The 20,995-nt window shown below is 47.1% G+C and overlaps 2 protein-coding genes across 2 annotated transcripts; one reads left to right on the top strand and one right to left on the bottom strand.

Annotated features, from left to right (window-relative positions):
• Positions 1–1,150: 1,150 nt before the first annotated feature.
• LOC141817336 (uncharacterized) lies at positions 1,151–3,210 on the top strand. Its single transcript, XM_074705009.1, has 2 exons — positions 1,151–2,125; positions 2,317–3,210. Exons 1-2 carry the CDS (start codon positions 1,151–1,153, stop codon positions 3,208–3,210), a joined length of 1,869 nt encoding a protein of 622 aa, XP_074561110.1.
• A 10,571-nt stretch (positions 3,211–13,781) lies between these two features.
• LOC141817337 (large ribosomal subunit protein uL2z-like) lies at positions 13,782–15,744 on the bottom strand. Its single transcript, XM_074705011.1, has 2 exons — positions 15,260–15,744; positions 13,782–14,313 (listed from the first exon to the last, which is right to left on the bottom strand). The coding sequence occupies exons 1-2, from the start codon at positions 15,697–15,699 to the stop codon at positions 13,971–13,973; spliced, it is 783 nt and encodes a 260-aa protein (XP_074561112.1). The 5' UTR covers positions 15,700–15,744; the 3' UTR covers positions 13,782–13,970.
• Positions 15,745–20,995: the final 5,251 nt, after the last annotated feature.

The following is a 20,995-nucleotide window of genomic DNA, read 5'->3' as shown; positions in this document are numbered from 1 at the left end:
AATCCTTCCATTCGGCTATGCACTAGCTGAATCCTTCCATTCGGTTATTCACCAGCCGAATCTCTCCTTCTGCCATACACCAGCCGACTCACCGAATCACCTCACATAGCCTCTGATTATATTTGTCAGCACTCTGGTTTGACTACACTCCTCACAGTGTCCTGGCCCACCTCATCATGATTTCTGACAAACCCACGCCCTCAATAATTAATGCTATCTCTTTGCCATCTGCAAGGATAGTGACAACATAACGCTTTACCGGCGATGGGACAAGGAACTCGATTGTTCCTGCCACTTCATTAATCATGATGAGACATTCCTTAAATGATGACGTGACAGGTATGCACGCTCATCTCCTCTTAAAAAGACCACTCCGACGACAGGTAGCTCTCTCGAACTCTCATTTTCCTCAACTGCTCTCTCTTCTTTTCTACTGTTCATCATCTTCTTCCTCCGTCCCTGACTTGATCGTCGGAGTGGTCGCGCCAGGGCACCTCCCTGGCCTTCCTACTGACGTTCCCTGTGATCGCAGGCCGTCCCTGAAGCTGTTGCTGGTCATCATCGGCTCCGGTGAGGTCTCAGGCGATTGTGGAGCTGTCGTCGCCCTCATCATCATCATCTACTGTTCAAAGCCAGCATCGAGGAGGTCCGGTGACATGTCCTGAAGCAGTTCTCAACCGGAACATAATTTGGCGCCGTCTGTGGGAACTTTCTTTGCCCGGATTTGAGATGCCGACGGACGAACCTCCCCAACCTCCTCAACCTTCTCAACCTCGCTTCATCACCATGACTACAGAAGACTTTGACAGGGCGGTGGCCGCCGCCGTCCTGGCTATTTCTCAGCACAACAACAACAACAGCAACAACCGCAGCAACAGGTACCAGCTGGTCCTTCAAGACCTCACTCTTTTTCCGCTGAAGCACCACCAGCAACGGCGCCGGCGCCGGCCCCAGTACGTCGGTTGTTTGAGCCCACGGAGGCCCACCATACTCAGGCCCACCAATCTCCGGCCCATCAAGCTCCGGCCCACTTTGCTCAGATCCATCAGGCCCCAGCTTATCAAGTTCCAGCTCAGCAGGCCCATCAAGCCCATCAGCTCATCAGGCCCAGGGCCCACCTCCACCATACATGTTTGAAGATTACGGAGGGATGTCCGTAGAATCTGCAGCTGCCCGGACCCCACCTCGACGCCTTCCACGTGGCAAAGGACCCGATCCCGAGGAAGGCAGCAGCTCTCACAAATCTCCATTTGCCCAGTGGATATTGGAAGAAGAGCTCCCTCGCCACTTCCGTGCCCCTCAACTCATGGACTACACCGGAGCAACTGACCCGGAAGATCACTTGGGAAGATTCAAAAATGCTGCCACCCTACATCAGTACACAGACGCCATCAAATGTCGGGTTTTTCTCACCACTTTGGCTGGTGCCGCGGTTCGATGGTTCAACCACCTACCGCCAGCCTCCATCTGCTCCTTCAATGATTTCCGAGGCTCCTTTCTAAGGCACTTCGCCACCAGCCGCGCTTACCGGAAGACTGTGATGGATCTCTTTGCCATCAAACAGAAGTCCAAAGAATCACTTAAGGATTACCTGCGCAGATTTAATCAAGGAGCGCAAGAAGTCCCAGCAGCTCCTTCAGAAGTCCTCGTCAGTGCCTTCTCTCAGGGACTGATAGAAGGAGACTTCTTCCGGTCCCTCATCAAGAAGCCTCCTGAGAACTTCGACATGCTGATGACTCGAGCCGACAAGTATATACATGTGGAAGAAGCTCAGTCGGCTCGGCGAGTGAATGCCGACTTCTCCTCTCACGGCGGTCCGAGTCGACAGCCCGCCCCGGTTGCTCGAAGCGAGCATCGCCAACCACCTCAACCACTCAGAAGGCCAGAGCCGGAACATCCAGCTAGACAGACAGGTGGCCTCCGTGCCATCCAAGCAGTAGACTCCCGGCCCACTCAGTCATCTGGACCTTCACGATGGCTGCCGCGCTTTTGTGCATATCATAAGTCAAGAACTCACGACACTCGGGATTGCCACCAATATGCCCGAGTCCTCCGTGAGGCAGAGGACCAGCGCTCTAGGGGGATGATACCTGCCCCTCAACACCGGCAGGAGACTCATCGTCAAGTCACCGCCCCACCACTGCCACCTTCTCCTCGAGCTGCCCCCAAACGCCACCGTTCCCCTAGAGAGCTCACTCCCCCCCCCCCCCCCCCGCACGCCGAACGAAGGAAACCGTGGCCAGGGATCCGGCTCCCGTGACCCTCGAGCCGGCAATCAAGATAATGCCCCCCTCGGTAATATTCTCATGATTACAGGGGGTGCTACTGACGGGAGATTCCAATCGGACCAGGAAGGCTCATAGCCGACGACTGGAAGTCTGCGGAGTGGCTGGAGGAAGCCGAGGAGACGAACCTGTCATCGGCTTTGGGCCTCAAGACTTAGAAGGAGTAGAGACTCCTCATGATAATGCGCTGGTCATAAAGGCCACCATCGCTAACTATGAGATATCTCGGGTATTCGTTGACACTGGTAGCTCCGTCAACATCATTTTCAAGTCGGCCTTCGACCAGATGCAGATTGACTTGGATGACTTGGAGCCAATGGCTACTTCTCTCTACGGCTTCACGGGGAATGAAGTGCGCCCCCTTGGTCAAATCCGCCTGGCTATCTCCTTGGGCACGGAACCGGCTCGGAGGACGAGGTACTGCTTCTTCACTATAGTGGATGCCTCTTCCTCCTATAATGTGATATTAGGTCGGCCGACACTCAGCGCCTTCTCCGCTGTCGTCTCTACATACCACCAGAAGATCAAGTTCCTTGTCGGGGACTTGGTCGGGGAGGCACGAGGCAACCAACTGACAGCGCGGCGCTGTTACGTTGACTCGGTCCGGACGGAGGCCAGGAAGACTCAGCGAACTCAAGGAGCTGAGGTACATGCAGTACAAGAAGTGCCGAACCCTCGTGCCGCGACCGAGAAGGAACTCCTGCAAATATGCCCCGACCGTCCAGAAGCAGCTGTGCAAGTTGCCGCCGAACTGCCAACTGAACTGAAGCAAGAGTTGGCCGAATGCCTTCGCCGGAACCAGGACGTCTTTGCCTGGGACCCGACCGACCTGACGGGGGTGTCGCCCGCCGTCGCCATGCACCACCTCAACGTCTTGCCTAAGAGCGCGCCCCATCAAGCAGAAGAGACGCCACTTCGGCCCTGAGCAGAACAAGGTGATCCGAGAAGAAGTGCAAAAACTGCTGAAAGGCTGGATACATCAAAGTAGTACACTTCCCTACCTGGCTCTCCAACGTGGTGCTGGTGCCAAAGCCCGGAAACAAATGGCGAGTCTGCGTGGATTTCCGGGACTTGAACAAGGCTTGCCCAAAGGACTGCTATCCACTGTCCCGCATCGATCAGCTAGTTGACTCGACCTCCGGTCATGAGTACATATGTATGCTCGATGCTTATCAGGGGTATCATCAAATCCCCTTGCTGTAGATGACCAAGATAAGGTCAGTTTCATAACGGCAGATGGAACTTTTTGTTACACTGTGATGCCATTCGGACTCAAGAATGCGGGAGCCACTTACCAACGATTGATGGACAAAATCTTCCGGCATCAACAAGGACGCAATATAGAAGTATACGTGGATGACATATTAGTCAAGTCCGAAAAGGGAAGCTCCCTAATCGCCGACGTGGAAGAGACCTGCAGCACTCTACGCCAATATGGTCTGAAGCTGAATCCGGCCAAGTGTTTATTTGGCGTCCGAGTGGGGAAGTTCCTCGGCTACATTGTAACTGAAGAAGGAATTGAGGCGAATCCGGACAAAGTTCATGCACTATCTCATATGGCTCCGCCTCGCAACCTCAGAGAAGCACAGAAGCTGATGGGCCGGATCACTGCACTCTCCCGATTCATCTCTCGGGCATCAGAGCGCAGCCTCCCATTCTTCAAGGTCTTGAAGCGGGCACAGAAGTTTGAATGGAATGCAGACTGCGACAAAGCATTTGCTGAGCTCAAAGAATACCTATCCCAGCTCCCTCGGCTCGCCAAGCCTTCACCAGGCGAGCCCCTGTTCATGTACCTGGCGGCCTCCCACTTTGCAGCCAGCTCTGTGCTAGTCAGGCAGGAAGGTCAGTCTCAACATCCCATCTATTTCTCCAGTCATCTCTTCAAGGACGCAGAGACTCGGTATTCTAATCTGGAGAAGCTGGCTTGGATGCTCGTCCTATCTGTGCGGAAGCTACGCCCATATTTCCTCTCCCATCCAGTTACGGTCATGACCAACAGCAACTTGGGTCGTCTGCTCACCAATCCAGAGATCTCTGGACGGCTTATCAAGTGGACCGTGGAGCTCGGAGAATATGACATTCAATATCAGCCTCGGACTGCCATCAAGGCCCAAGCCTTGGCTGACTTCCTCATTGAGATACCCGAAGGCGAGACGGAGCAGACATGGAAGGTATATGTGGACAGCTCCTCAAATCGGCAAGGAAGCGGAGTTGGTGTCGTATTGATCTCCCCTCAAGAAGAGGAGATTCGGCTCTCCATCCGGCTAAGTTTCCGCACGTCCAATAATGAAGCTGAATACGAGGCTGTGTTGGCTGGTTTACAAGCAGCCAAGCGGATGGGAGCTACCCGAGTCCACTTGTATTCCGATTCTCAGTTGGTGGCGCAACAAACAGAGGCACTTGCGAAGTCCGCAATGACCGACTTCGCCGATATGCTGAAGCCTTTATCAAGCTCAAGGCAGAATTCAAAGAAGTTTCTCTCTTAAAGATTCCCCGGACTGAGAACACTAAGGCAGATGAATTAGCCCGACTGGCCAGCTCCATGACCGAATGGACAGACGAAGGGTCCATCACTCAAGTAGCCTTCGTCGCCCAAATAGATCAGGCCGAAGCCGCATCAGAGCCGGAAGATTGGAGGAGTCCTCTTGTCAACTTCCTTCAGACAGGCGTCACTCCTTCTGACCCCATTTCAGCCAAAGTACTCCGAAGGCGCGCAGCCCGATTCACCCTGATAGGAGATCAGCTGTATCGGCGCGCCTTCTCCCGTCCTCTGCTCAAGTGCCTGGGGCCAGAGGACGCCGACTACGTCTTGCGGGAGGCTCATCAAGGATGCTGCGGCAACCATCCGGGAGGAAGATCATTGGCTCAGAAAATTTTATTGGCCGGCTACTTCTGGCCGACTCTTCAAGCCGATGCGGCAAAGTTAGTATCCACCTGCCTACACTGCCAGAAATACCAAAACTTCTCACGACGACCGACGAAAATGTTGAAGGCCTCCACCACTTCATGCCCTTTTGATCAATGGGGCATGGACATTGTCGGACCCTTCCCAGCAGGGCCACAACAAAAGAAGTTCTTGCTGGTCGCGGTAGATTACTTTTCTAAATGGGTTGAAGCTGAAGCTCTCGCCCGCATCACGGAGGAGGCAGTCATCAAGTTTCTATGGAAGAATATTATCTGTCGGTATGGCATTCCCCAACGGCTAGTATCCGACAATGGCCGACAATTCCAAGGAAAGAAGATCCAGTCTTGGTGCCAAGGACTCGGCATCCAGCAAGCATTCACCTCCGTGGCCTATCCGCAAGCCAATGGTCAGGCTGAAGTTACCAACCGGGAGATATTGCATGGCCTCAAGACCAAGCTGGATCACGAAGGAGGCAGCTGGGTGGAGGAGCTCCCTGTGTACTATGGGCCTACCGGACCACACCGAGGGAAAGCACCGGCATGACACCATTCCATCTGGTGTACGGAGGAGAGGCTGTCGTGCCAATGGAGGTGGGAGTCCCATCAGACAGAAGGCAGGCTCTATGATGAAGACAACGGGGAGCGCCGAAGGATGGAGCTTGACTTCATCACTGAAGATAGAGACAGAGCCGCCTCTCGACTCATGGCCTACCGACAAAGGATGTGCGCCAAGTACAATCGCCGAGTGATCCCCAGATCCTTCCAAGTAGGGGACTTGGTGTGGAAGAAAGCAAAACCGACAGGCGAAGTGGGCAAGCTCGAACCACCGTGGGAAGGCCCCTATCGGGTAACCAAGAAGACAAGTTCCGGCGCCTACTACCTCACTGATTCGGAGGGCAAGGACTTGATCAGACCATGGAGCGCCACGCACCTCCGGCCCTATCATACTTAAACTCTTTACGCTACATCTCATTACTTGTCTATATTCATTTCCTACATGTAATGACAAGTAGTGTTTCCTACAGGCCTTCCCCACTCCAAGGCCTCTCGGCCATTCACAATACTCTCCCGACTCGGACATAGTCGTGGATCGAGCCAATTTAGGTCTCGGACCTACTCCACCGACATAATTAGGTCCGACCTACTCCAATAATTAGGTCTCGGACCTACTCCATCGACTCTGCAATAGGTCTCGGACCTACTCCACCGACATAATTAGGTCTCGGACCTACTCCATCGACTCTGCAATAGGTCTCGGACCTACTCCACCGACATAATTAGGTCTCGGACCTACTCCATCGACTCTGCATAGGTCTCGGACCTACTCCACATCCAAGTCAAGGGGTAAGCCAACACTTGCTCTCCTCCTTCATTATGCGGCGCCTTCCTTACCACGGAAGCGGCAGCCATCGCCTGTGCCTTCCCAATATGTATGCACCGCCAACGCCAACACCTCCATGGCCCGGGGCGGTCTCGGTCACAAGCATCTTCTCGATTCGGAAGGGAAGACCATCGCTTCCACTCCCGAATCGTCCGCACTCCCGAATCACCTACGTATCGAGTCCCACAAGTGACTCCATGAGCCAACTCAAGAATAATTCATATGTAATCCGCACGCCGACTCCCACGGGCAGAGCTCCCCACCCATCCGTATACGCCACTCGGCCGAGCCTAGCCTATCCCGAATGACGCACAAGTATACTACTATCTCCCTATACGTAGACAGAGGATCGGCGTCTCACAGGTCTTCTTTCGAAGAGTCCGGCTTACTCTCCCCTCCGGACAGTTTATTTCCCTTACTCCCTCGCTACAACAGGAGGACGCCTACAAGAGAAGTTAGGTACTCCCAAGCCACAAGAAATACTTAGGGAACCAACAAATATTTCATTTTTCCCGAAAAATACAAGGAAAGGGCCAGCCCCTTTATCTCTTCCCACTTCCCTTTCACCATTAGCTGACTGACATAACAAGAAAATCGAGGAATAAACAAAATCTTTCATTACTAGCAAAAATTTACAAGGAAAGGGCTGCAGCCCATTACAATCATTTCTTCCCTTTCCCTTTCCCTTTACCGATTGGAGGCCTTTTTACAACCGCCGAAGCCGGTAGTGCTTTCCATACCTTCTGCGGATCTAACTTGTCGAAGGCTTCGTCTGGAATCACCACGCCCGCCTCCTGAAGCTGCCTTAAGGCTCCCTCAAAGCCGGCTTGAAGCATACTGCCGGTCTTCTCCAGGAATTGGTCCGTGAATTCCTTGGACTTCAGCCAGTCCTCCTTAGCCTCTTCGAGCCGCTCCTCTTCGCTCAAGCTTGTAGGCCGCAAGTTCACTTCGGGCGTCAGCCGAGACGCCTTCGACCACCTTAGCCGACTCGGCTAAGTCTGCCGCTTGCTTCTTCAGCTGAGTCACCTCTTCAGTTAGCTTGGCGACTTTTTCCTTCAGGCTCTTGGACTCGTCGCAGGCGAAGTCCAGATCAGCACATTTCTGATCTAGCTGGATCTTCAGCTCTCTTATTTCCTCCTCCTGCTTGGCCAGCCGAGTGTCCTGGCTGATCAGCCGGTCCTTCTTCTGTTTCAGCTCTTCCTGGACCTCTTGCTCCTGGGACCTGGCCTCTTGCAGTTCCCGCTCTAAGGTCTCTAGCCCTGTTCTCGGCCGTAAGTCGCTGGGCATGGGCTAGGCTGGCCTGATGTTGATGTTGGTCAGCTACTGAGCGAGATATTTGTAGCTCCTTGGCCAGGTCCGACTCTTTGGCCTGCAGCGCGTGATATCTGCTCCTCCAAGGAACGCAGTTGGGCCTGATGCTGCGATTGATCGGTTGCTGACCGAGCCGCCTCAAGCTCATAGGTCAAATCCGCCTCACGCACCTTCAGCGCAGCTACTTGTTCTTCCAGGGAGCGTAGCTGTTCCTGATGCTCGGGGTGGCTGACAGATGGCTCGAGCCCCTTCGTCAGCTCTTTCCTTCAACTCGGCTTCCTTGGCCCTCAGCTCGGCCACTTGCCCATCCAGTAGATTGAAGTGACGGTAGACGCCAGGCAGGCGGTTGTGCAGCTCCAAGACCTCAGCCAAAATCTGCGGCAGAAATGTCAGCTTTACCTTATCTAAGGCAATGAAGGAAGATGAAGAGCTAAGAAAACTTACTCGGTACAGGTTGTAGATGGAGCGGCTGGTCATATCGGATAGGGTCAAAGGTTCGTAGTAGGCGGCCCCCCGATGCGCACGGACTCGATCGAGGGTATCACTAATTTCGGCCCGACGGAGGGGGGCATCTGCCGCGATGGGAGGCAGACTGAACCTCACCAGGAGGAAATATGCCTCCGGGGTAGACTCCTGCCGCACCAGGAGGACATACGGCTGCTGGGTGAACGATGCAGCGGGGTGACTCCTCCCTAGTAATGCGAGGAGAAGTCTCCCGCATATTCAGACGCGTGGTCCTTTCTGCCGCCTGATCTAAGTCCACCACGGGAGCTGGAGGAGTTGTAGATGGCCCTGCCGCTTGTAGCCTCCTCAGGCCTCGAGGGCTGGAAACGATGCCGGCTCCTCGCCGGACCTCACTCAACCGGCCTCTCGGTCCTTGACCGGTCACCTGAGCTGGGTATAGCGGCTGTTGTAGGAACTGGCGATTCCACCCGCAGAATGACACTGGCGATTCGGCACGAGCTCGCCCGACGCCCCTGACCCTTGATGCCCCTTCGCCCCGCGACTTGACTCGGCACCGGGCGTCACAGCAGCCACCCTCCGAGGGCTGGAAGATTTCTTCTTCTTCTTAGGTTGTGGTGGCGGAGCAGGACGAGCCTTCTGCTTTAACTTACCCGTCTCGGCTGCCGAAGGACGTGGCCGAGACGCTTGTTCGTCAGTCGGCTCGTTGATAGTTAGCGCCTTGGCCTTAGGGGCCTTCTCGCGTGGCTCCTCCACTCGGGGTTTCTTAGCTTTCGGAGCCTGCTCTTTGGACCTCTCAGTTCGGGGCTCCTTCGCCTTGGAGGCCTTCTCGCGGGACTTTTCAGAAGAGGGCCTCTCGCCGACTCGGCCTGATGGGGTGGCCGAATGAGACCTCTCTTCGGACTCTACTGCGGCAGATCGGTCGGCCGCAGAGGCTGCCGCAGCTCGGGCTCTCTTCCGAGTGGCCGGGGGTAGTCAGTTTCTTGAAGGAGGCCCGGTCCCATTTGATGAACTTGTTCATGGAAGCCGCCATCCAGAGATCCTCTGCGAAGAAACAAGAAATACATGAAATTAGACATCAATGAGCTAAAGTAATAAGTATCACTTACCAAGCGGCTGCGATAGCTCCGCAGCGATGGGCTCAAGCCTGCCCGATACAGAAGGCCCTCCTCGCTAAGTATCCTCCGGCGTGAAACATCAAGCCCGTCCAACACCTTCGAAGCCATCGAGTAGGCGGTGTCCTTCTTGTAGCCGCTCAGCCGGGGGGGAAGTGGTAGGTCGTCCTGCCACTCGGCTACTCGAAAGGACTAGGGGGACGCACAAAGAAAAACTTTGTCTTCCAAAACTTAAGAGAAGAGGGACACTCCGCCAAGAATTTTAGACGAGGACGGGCGTTAAGGTAGAAAACCCCGTCTTCCTTCTTCTTCGGGAAGAAGAAGTAATGGAAGACGGTCGGGTTCAGAGGGATATTATACACTTGGAATACTATACATACACAGGCAAGAGTACAGAAAGAGTTGGGAGCCAACTGGTTGACAGGGACACCGAAGTACGCGACTATTCTAATATAGAAATCGGGGATGGGGAAACGCAACCCCCCTTCCAACTGATCCAAAAAAAGGTCTGGAAACCAGGAGGGGGAAGGTGTGGCCGATGGTGGCTTTTTGGAACCTTAATCTTATACTGGGGAGGAATCTCATATTGGACCCTCACCGCCGACCTAGACGCTCTATCAAACACAGAGACAGTAGACTCGTACCAGGCATTATCAGACTCTGGCATTATTATAAAACCTAGGACTGATACAAAATAAGCTAGAAAGAGAGAACGAAGAAGAAATGGCACCGAAAGAAACTCGAAAAGGAAAAAGGGAAACGGAGCTTACACCGGAAAACTCGCCGGAGAAGAAGATGAAGCAGCCGGAGACACTGAGCAGCAACGGACACACGCGAAGACGAATACAGCAAATAGTCCCGCCGCAATCTCTCGCCAGCTATATATTGAAACCCTATTTCATCGGGACCGTCCGATAAGCAGTATCAAAAAGGCGGGATTCGATAAGAGCCGTTGGATCAACACGATTCCCCGAGCGGATCTGCTGATGTCAGACCAGTGATACGAAAAGGCGGACAAAAGGCACGCCTCCTTAATTGCCTGTCTTGGAAAGGACAGCGGCCCCTTTCTGCGCGCACGCACGCCGCCAGTCCCCTCATTAATGCAACCAGTCGCGTAGCAACACGTGTCTCTAGACGACTAGCCTTCCTCCGAACAGCGTAACGGCTTGATCGTCTCTGCTCATTTCTCTCTCTCCTCTCCTTCTGATTCGGTCCTTCGTCAGTCCGCCTCATTCTCCCCGACTAAACTAGTGGGGAGGCTTATGTTCCGGGGATAAACCCTGGGGTTGGCCATGATCAGACTCGAGTCTGAAGTTGATCCCGGTGTAGGAGTCCCCACTCGCTGCTCCCTTCGACTAGCACTAGCTTACCTCGGCGAAGTCCTCCATTCGGGGATAACCCAGGGGGCCCAATCAGACTCGAGTCTTCGGCTGGTCCCCAAATCCCTCCATTCAGTAACTACACCCGTCGAAGCAATCCATTCGGCTAGTTCAGGCTACCCGGCTAAGTATCCGACCATTCGGCTAGTTACACCCCGAATCCGTCCATTCGGCTAACTACACGCCGAATCCGTCCATTCGGCTAGTTACTACGGCCGCCGAATCCGTCCATTCGGCTAGTTACACGCCGAATCCGTCCATTCGGCTAACTACACGCCGAATCCGTCCATTCGGCTAGCTACACGCCGAATCCCTCCATTCGGCTAACTACACGTCGAATCCGAATCCCTCCATTCGGCTAGTTACACGCCGAATCCGCCGAATCCGTCCATTCGGCTAGCTACACGCCGAATCCCTCCATTCGGCTAACTACACGAATCCGTCCATTCGGCTAGCTACACGCCGAATCCCTCCATTCGGCAACTACACGCCGAATCCGTCCATTCGGCTAGTACACGCCGAATCCCTCCATTCGGCTAACTATACGCCAATCCCTTCCAGTCGGTTAGTTACACGCCGAATCCTTCCATTCGGTCATGCACTAGCCGAAGCCCCCCAGGCTGCTATACACCGGCTTATTCGCCGAATCGCCTCACCTAGCCTCTGATAATACTTGTCAGCACTCTAGTTTGACTACACTCCTCACAGTGTCCTGGCCCACCTCATCATGATTTTCTGACAAGCCCACGCCCGTTATATTTAATGCTATCTCTCTGCGGCTTGCCCCGCTGCCTTTTCAGACGGTGACAACATAACGCTTTACCGGCGATGGGACAAGGAACTCGATTATTCCTGCCACTTCATTAATCATGATGAGACATTCCTTAAATGATGACGTGACAGGTATGCACGCTCATCTCCTATTAAAAAGACCACTCCCGACGGCAGGTATCTCTCTCGAACTCTCGCCCTCTCAACTACTCTCTATTTTCTACTGTTCATCGTCTTCCCCCGTCCCTGACTTGATCGTCGGAGTGGTCGCGCCAGGGCACCCCCCTGGCCTTCCTACTGACGTTCCTTGTGATTGCAGGTTTTTTCCTGAAGCTGGTGCTGCTCATCATCAACTCCGACGAGGTTTCCGGCGCTCGTGAAGCCGCCATTGTCTCTCATCGTCATCTACTGTTCAAAGCCAGCAGGGAGGAGGTCCGGTGACGTGTCCTGAAGCAGTTCTCAACCGGAACATATATATCTTAATTCAACAGGAATCTCCTTGACATATATAGTGACAATATAATGTAGTTATTCCTACAAAAGCCTCGTACAACACAATTATCGCCTAAAAGAGTCTCCTTGTCATCTTAGAGGACAACATGAATTTAGAACTTGGATCACCTATTAAGACATGTCATTAGAGTTCATTCAATATAGTCATAACTCATTAGAAGAAATGCCAAGTTGAGAACTTTTTCCAATTGATTTTCACCATACTTAGATCTAATCTAAGTAGCCACCAATTAAATTGGTTGTTTGATATGGTAATTACTCATATTTATAAGACTAGTAGCACGCCCTATAAAAATGTATATGCAATTTCTTTCAAGACAAAGTAATTATTAGAATAAATTTTTATTTTAGAATCCATCAATTATATTATGGACTGGCATTGTAAATACATGTATAAATTGTTCTGTTTATGGAGAAACCAAATAACAAAATTTCATCGTCTTTACAACTCTTCATCTTGTCCGATTATTATTCTTTTTCATGGTACGAGAGCTTAATCCCTTTATTATAATTTTGGGCTCAACAAAATCATAGCTCCCTTCCTCACACGGACCAGAAGTTCGATGACACAGCTTCTCCGCCGTTGCAAGCCTGCTTCGCTTCTGGAAATGCACGACGGCAGGATTCAGAAGCGTTTGTAGCGTTTTCTTCTTCCCTACAAATTGTACTGATTTTGTTTTCTAGCGCCCAGCAGATTAAAACTCTCAGGTGGCGGCACCAATTTCCTGCTTCATCTCCGTGTCATCCACTGGCTTGTGCAATCTCTAATTCTTCCTTTTAATCCTTATTTATATAAAGTAACAGAAACAATCCCAACAACAAAACTCTCTACTATACCTATAAGTGTCATATCTTATCTATCCATTAAACTTAAATGATAATAATTTGGGATTCAGTTTAGTTTCTTTCGTTATTTCATAAACAAAATCTATTGGGAGTTTTTTATGGTACCTCTGCATCTTTAATCTACTGGGAGGTGTTGATGGTACCTCTCTTAAGCCACAAGAAGATAATCCAAACTATATTATCTGGAGTAAGAAGAAAGGATCAACTAATTATGACACAACTGATTTGGACACTCAATAAACCTATACTTCCTATGATTATAAAACCGTCTCTCCTACAACATGATAGAAAAGCATGTATCTAACACAAAATGAAGTCAATATCCCGTTCCAAAATCATCATGACTATAAACCTTTTAATAATATCGACAATTAATTTAGGATCAACTCACGAAGTCAATATCCTGTCTCATAAACTTCATAACTATAAACCTTTCAATAATATCGACAATTAATTTAGGATCATCTGACATCTATTCGATCTGTGAGCAGAAACAATGTAATCAAATACTTCTATTCTCCAACCAGATCAGTTGTATGTATTGAGATCTTGCTGAAGAAATCAAAGCGGGTGACTAGCATAGTGCCTAAGGAGGATAGCGGACAATGGCACGAACATATGCAAAATAAAGAGGGAGAAAAGAATCTTTTTTTTTTTCTTCTCCTTTTTCCTCTTCCTCCCCGTAACCTTTTTTCCCATCCATTAAACCAACAAATTCCATGGCCTCGCTCGCATCACCCATGCGAACACCAAGAAAGGGGGAAGATTTCTAAAACTAAAAATAATTAATTCATGCAAAGACAGGCCTGGCTCATGAATGCAACAACCAAATGAGAAAAAATTTATAATGTCACCAACATGAAACGCAAAAGCAATGTAGTTGATTATAAATCAAACTTGTCACAATACCTAAACGGATCCAACATAAGATTAAGTAAAACCCGCATAACAGAGGAATGACAACCAGAAAATACCAAACACCTGAGTCCTCAGCGCATGCAATCTAGACCTTGTCTGCCTTGGAAGCAGTTGCAGCAGCCTGTCCCCTGAGACGACCTGTTCTCCTTGCAGCAATAAGACCCACCTTCTGGCCAGGTGGAGCATCCCGGCGAACAGTGGAGGCATGACCAATGTGCTGGTGGTTACCTCCTCCGTGGGGATGCTCCACTGGGTTCATGGCCACACCACGGACCTTAGGCCAGCAGTTCCTCTTCACTCTGAACTTGTGATAGGCATTGCCAGCTTTCAGAAGGGGTTTCTCAGTTCTACCACCACCAGCGACCTGCCCAATCATGGCACGGCAATTGCTCGGTACGATCTTCTTGGCGCCAGATGGAAGCTTGATCCTGTGGTTGAGTGAGAACTAAGGTAACTCAAAGATATGAAGAAATAGAATTCAACTAAAGTTGTACAAGATGCCTGACACTTAAGTTAATATAACATAGCAATTGATGTTCTAGTGATGTTAATACCATAAAATAATAACATAGCAACAAGTAACAATCACTATACTTGCAATACTGAGTAATAAACAAACAAAAGAGAAATGTTCTAACTAAAAATATCTAATTTTTACCTATTTATCAAATTTCAGCAAATTTGTATTTGTTGGAGATGCAAAAACAACGAGTGCCTTATCGCTTCACATAGTAACATGTTTGTGTAAATTCTGTTCATCTATCTACTAGTTTTCTCCATCATAGTTTCAAATCTAAATATTAGTTTATGTTTGTCAGAGTAAAGATTCTACAATGAATCATTAATTCAACTTATTCTCTGCAACAGCCTGGACTTAGTCCAGTCAGACTAGCCTCACCTATTCAGTAGCTACAAGCAAGCTTTTTCTGATACACTCGCGGAACAAAAATATTAACAGATTCTGATAAAATCCAAAGAATTTAACAAATCAAACACAAGTCTCTGATTAACGAGATTCTGATAAAGTCATCTACTATGATGTCACAGCATCTCGACTATAATCTCACAATTGATTGGTGAATGAAAATCCTTATTAATATAATCTGAAACAAAAATGTAGTAGTAGACTGCACGCGTAATTATACACAAACATATGATCTTGTAACAAAGGCAAGTATATAACAGCAATGCACACAAGTATAAAATCAGGTTTCCGATAAGGATCATTTATATTATTAAGAAAAAAGGCAAGAGATGACAATGAATATTTTCAAAAATGGGGTTGATTTAACATTATCACGATTTTAGATCTAAGATCTAATATGAACAAACAAACAATACTAGCAAAAGGGGCAACAAGGAGAAAGAAACAACCTGCTTGTGCCGTTGTCAGGGTTGTGACTGATCACAATGGCGTAGTCACCGGAAGCGCGGGCCAGGACACCGCGGTCACCAACATGGTGCTCGACATTGCAGACGACGGCGCCCTCAGGAATGGAGCGGAGGGGGAGAACGTTACCGACCATGAGATTGGCTTTGCGGCCGCAGTAGACGAACTGGCCAGTGTACATGCCCTCAGCGGCGATGAAGAGCTCCTTCTGGAGCTTGAAGCGGAATGGGTGTCGGAAGGTAACGCGGGCGAGGGGGGCGCCCCGGCCAGGGTCGTGGATGATGTCGGTCACCACGCCCTTGAGGTATCCATTGCGCTCCCCGTAGTCGAGGCTCCGGAACCTGGCCGGCCCCTTCCGGTGGTGCGTGTGGGACTTGAAAACCGAACCTGCTCCCTTCCTCTGGGCTCTGATGACGCGACCCATCGCAGCAGCGTAGAAGCGGCGGCGAAGAGCGGAATGAAAAAGTAGAGGATTAGGGTTTGGCGTCCACGAGGAGCGAAATATATAGTAACGAGACGAGGAGTCCACGTCCGCGGCGACCGCTGTGAGTTGCCCTAATTTGAGCGGTGTGGATGCTAATTGATGTTTCGCCACGGTCCGTCGGATTTACCGGCCCAGATTGTCTGGCTATGGGCCTCTTAATGGGCTTGAGGTTGCTTCCTTTCTTCGATTGCTTCGGAGTCCCAATGTGGTTATTTTTTAGGCAAAAAGTAAGATGGCCTGTTTTTTCGAATTTTCCATTCAAAATGACGCTCCTTATACTATTCAGCCATATATAATTGTTTCAATTTTTTTCAATTTTTGAATCAGCCAAACACATTGTAGTAGCTACGAAATCGTAACTACTACAATATAAATATTAGATAAACATGTATTAATAAAATCATATTATAATAGTTACAATTTCGTAGATACTATAATATATACTTAACTTTTCAAAAATATTCAAGTTGAATAATGTTGAATTCATATTGTAACAGCTACGAAATCGTAGTTGCTACAATTTAAACATTTTTGAATAGTTTCACATTGTAACAACTACGGTTTCATAACTATTACAACATAAATAAAGTTGAATTCATATTGTAGCAGCTCGAAATCATAGTTGCTAAAACATGAATATCTTTTAATATATTCATATTGTAGCATCTACGATTTTGTAACTGCTAAAATATGAACATAGTTTTATAGCAGCTATAAAATCTACAATGTGAATATTTTTAAATAGATTCACATTGTAGCAACTATGAAATTGTAATTGTTACAATATAGTAGTAATTATAAAATTATAATTGCTACCATGTGTCTGACCGACTCAAAATTTAGATAAGAAATAATAATACTGAATAGTACTAAAAAGCAATTAAGTAAAATTACTTGATTGAACAATATCAATGAATACTCTTTGATTAAAAATAAATATGGAACGTCCAAGAGAGACATTACTTAAGAAGCTGTTATCAATTCATACTAGTAGCGTTCTAATTCACTTTTGATTCTTATGGAGTAAATTCAAAACATAATTTATACATAGCTGAGAATATTTATCTTTAGTAATATTCTAAATCAATTTTTAAATAATATAATATCTATAATATATTCAATATAAAATTACCACTTGATATTAGGTCAGATTCAATGACTTTCACGTGATAATCTTATAAATTAGAGATGACAACGCATCCTCATGTTTTTGTTAATTTTAATTTAACAATTATTGAATATCTAATTTATATAGAGTATCTATATGAATATAAATAATTTAGGATAAAAATAAAATGGGCACTCTTTATTTTGTTGAATAATTAAGATCTCATTTTGATTTTTTAACAAAAAGAGACTCCACCTCATATATAATTTTCCAATTATTCTTCACTATATTATTCTCATTACTATCTCTCACATACATTTCCCACTTAAATCCATAATCGAGCGTGTGTGGTAGCAAGCTATGAACTCATAGTTGTTACACAGTTGTAGTAGCTACAGTTTCGCAATTATTACACAATTGCAGTATAGCTACGAAATCGTACGTAGTTGTTACAATGTGAATGTTAGGTATGTTTTGAAATATCATAACTTTTAACTCGGGTTAAACTACGAGATTTGCAATATATCAAATCGACACTCATTCAGAGATCTATATTTGTTATCGAGTGTAACTTATAACTACCCAGTCTTAGGCCCAAAAAATATCATTTAAATTATTTTCAAAGACTCTAAAAAAGTTATCTTCTTTATTAAGGTCCATGTTGTAGCAACTACGAAATCATAGCTGTACAACTGTTGTATTTGTAGCAGCTACAAAATTATGACTGCTACAACTATATGCTATAATTATCGTAGTTGTAGTAGCTACGAAATCGTAACTGCTACAACTACAAACTACAATCATTGTAGTTATAGTAGCTACGAAATCATAGTTGTTACAACATGTATAACAACTACGATTTCGCAAATGCTACAATGAGCTCGATCAACTCAGGATTAGATGAGAAATATAGACAGAATAATAATTGAAACAGTACTGGAAGATAATTATGTCATGTTATAAGAGGGTGGGCACCCTTTTGATAAAAAATCAAATTGGAGGGCTCCCTTAACGATTTAGAAAAAGGACACCCTTTTGATTTTTGCCCAAGAATTTAATTGGGTATTTTAAGATAATAATATTAGGTTCACGATGATTCATGTCCTTTAATTTTTGCTTGGGTCATAATGGCTACTGATGCTATCGAGTTTTGCTCTCCTTTCAACTCAGTGAACTTGAGGACCCGAGATCCAATTAACCCATTATCACTTGGAAGCTCACCTCTATAAATATGATAATAAGAGGGAGAAAAAGGGGTAACCGGTAACAATCTCTTACTTTGCATCTTCTTCAATCCTCAAGCCCATCTCCCTGGAAGAACGCACTACACTTTCTTTCAGCTCTTCTCTCCCTGTGAGCGTATTGCATTTCCTTTATTTCAACTTCGCGTTGACTTTTGCTTTCAAATCCGTGCTAATTTGAAGGACCCGTCCAGGTGAAGGACCGATTCGGGTGCAGGAGGATAGGAGTTGTTAGCATGCAAGTTTCAGAACAGCTCGTCGGAGTGGACATAAAGACTCTATTAGATTCAAACTTGAAGGGAATGATGCAGTCGGGTAGGAAGGAAGTTGGAGGTGATGATCCACATCATTTTTTGTGCCATCTATGAGGAAGGTGAGCAAAAGGGATTGAGAAATCCAAAGATTAATGGTTTTGGAGTAGAGGCATCAACCAGTGTTAATGGTCTCTACACCCATATACTCAAACAATCATCTACATCACAACAGTGTAGAGCTCATCCCCTTCTCCCAATCTCTTTCGTTTCTTGCTTGGCGAGAGGTGGCAAAATGACTAAATCTAGCTATTAGAGACGGTGGCAAACTTGATCCGGAGATGCGGTTTGGCGGCATCTCCTGTAATTGCATTTTCCTCTACATCGTCATGTCCAATGGCTAGTTCTTCTTCAACAAGGCGTGCTTTATTGTAGTTGTGGATTAATAAAGTGTTGGAAGGGAAAGTGGCAGCAGCTACAACTGAACGACATGGGAAAAATAGGTAGCACTGTATAAAAAACACAGAAGTCAACATGCACTACAACAAAAATGACTTTCCGCAGCGCGTCATCCACAGCGTACATCATAGGCGCGCCGTTAATAGTTGCTTTGACGGCACGCCCAATAAAATGCGCTGCGGATAATATCATATTTTTATCAACCGCAGCGCGCAACAATAATACGCTGTTAAAAATACTTTTAACAGCGCACATTGTGCGCCGTTAAAAATAATTTTGACAGCGCATATTGTGCGCCATTAAAAGTATTTTATTGTGAGCTGTTAAAAATTTATATTGACAGCGCACAATATCCGCTGTTAAAAATTTATAAATTATAATTATATTAATTTTATTTTCTTTAAACAAAAACGCTGTAACGCCGATCCCCGATCCCTATCCCGCTTAGGTTTCCTCTCGCGCGCTGCTTTTCCCTAATCCCGCTTAGGTTTCCTCTCGCGCTCGCGTTTTCCCCGATCCCGCCTAGCTAGGTTAGCTAGGTTTCATCTCGCGCACGGCTTTTCCCCGATCTCGTTCGGAAACCAATAACCTAAACCCGTTCGGAATTCTGCCGATTGCGACTGCCCTACTCGTGATCCCTGCCGCACCTCCTCTTCCTTCCCCGCGATCCCCTCCTCTGCCCGACGCCGCCGCCGCGCCGTTCGTCGTCGTGCCAGCAACCCTCTGCCCAACCGTTGCCTTCCCCTCTCCCTCCCCGTGTGCTCTCACGATCCCCTGTTGTCCTGCCGCTGCGCCTCGCCTGCTGCCGCCTTCTGTCCAACGCTGCCTTTCTTGCCCCTGCTGTTCCAACGCTGCTTTTCCTGCCCAACGCCGCCTTCTGCCCAACACCACGATGTTCTAATTGGCTCGATGTTAGGCATTTATGCTATAAGAGTTTTCTTTTCTAGATACCTCGTCGCTCATTGTATCGCTTTGCTGTTTTCCAGTGGGAACTTTACTTGCTTCTGTCAATTTCGGCTCTCTGATGCTTTGTTGTCGCCTATACGAGAACCAATCTTTCAAAAAGAACATTTTTGTGCCAATTTCGGATCTGTTTCATGATAGAAGTCGAGTTGAAGGTAAAGAATGCTCAGAATCAGATATCACATAGGAAAAACTGCAGCCACTTGATCACAATGTGGTTAATGATACTACGTGTGGAAGTGAGCTCTCTGCTTTTTAATTATGCTCTATTTGTTTTGTTATCTGAACCTATTTTATGATTTCACCGCCAATTTTTCTTAACAAAATGTGTTGGTTGATTTTGATGATGCAAATTAGAAGTTTAAGTAATAACTAGGATCTATTTCTTATTTTTGGATTCTGTGAAACACACTTTGGTAAAAGTTAGACATGCTTTTAGGAGACTGACCATTTATTGGAACTGTGAAAGAGATCCCAACCACCTTGTTCCATTCATTCCTGTTCTTGATGAGGTTTTTAGGAAACTATTGTGCTAGACTAGTCTGATGTCTGCCTATTGAGAACAACTAGGCTAACCTAATAATTTTTGTCTACTTAAATGGATAGACTTCTCCACATAAGATTATTAATCATTTATTACAATCAGGAATTTGCCCCCTTGGTCTTATGATCCAAATCTTCATTTGTTAGTTTGTCTAGCATCTGTTTGATTTCAGAATTTTTAGTACGATGCTTTAATAAACTAACCTCTCCTTCTTATGTTTGACAGTTATATCTCTGGATATGAGAACCGTTTTCAGAATTTTATCAGAAATTTGCGTGAAATTGGAGATGAGGTGAATACTTCTAGTCCAAATCTATCCTGAAATTATTTATTTTACTGGTATATTGATGGGTTGTATGCGTATTTATTTCAAAACATAGTGGTCAAATGGTAAAAAATTGAGCTTATTCTAGTCTTTCAACCCAAGGAAAAATGAATATGTTCAATGATCAAATCCAATGAAATCCAAGGAAAAATTGAGCTTATTCTAGCCATTTTTGTTTCATATGAAACACTTTTCTTCTGCAAAAAAAAAAGTTGTGGAGGTATGTGCAAAACAAATAACACTGTACAAAGAACATTAAAGTCAACATGAAATATGTTTGCAATAGTTGTGAAGGCATGATCAAAGCATGCAATACCATACAAAGAACACTATAGTCAAAGCACA

The sequence above is a fragment of the Curcuma longa genome, unplaced genomic scaffold (assembly GCF_044706935.1).
Source record: "Curcuma longa cultivar G26 ecotype Majalengka, Jawa Barat unplaced genomic scaffold, ITB_CL_G26_1.1 contig_20142, whole genome shotgun sequence".
NCBI lineage: Eukaryota > Viridiplantae > Streptophyta > Magnoliopsida > Zingiberales > Zingiberaceae > Curcuma > Curcuma longa.
This window is presented reverse-complemented; position numbering and strand designations above follow the sequence as displayed.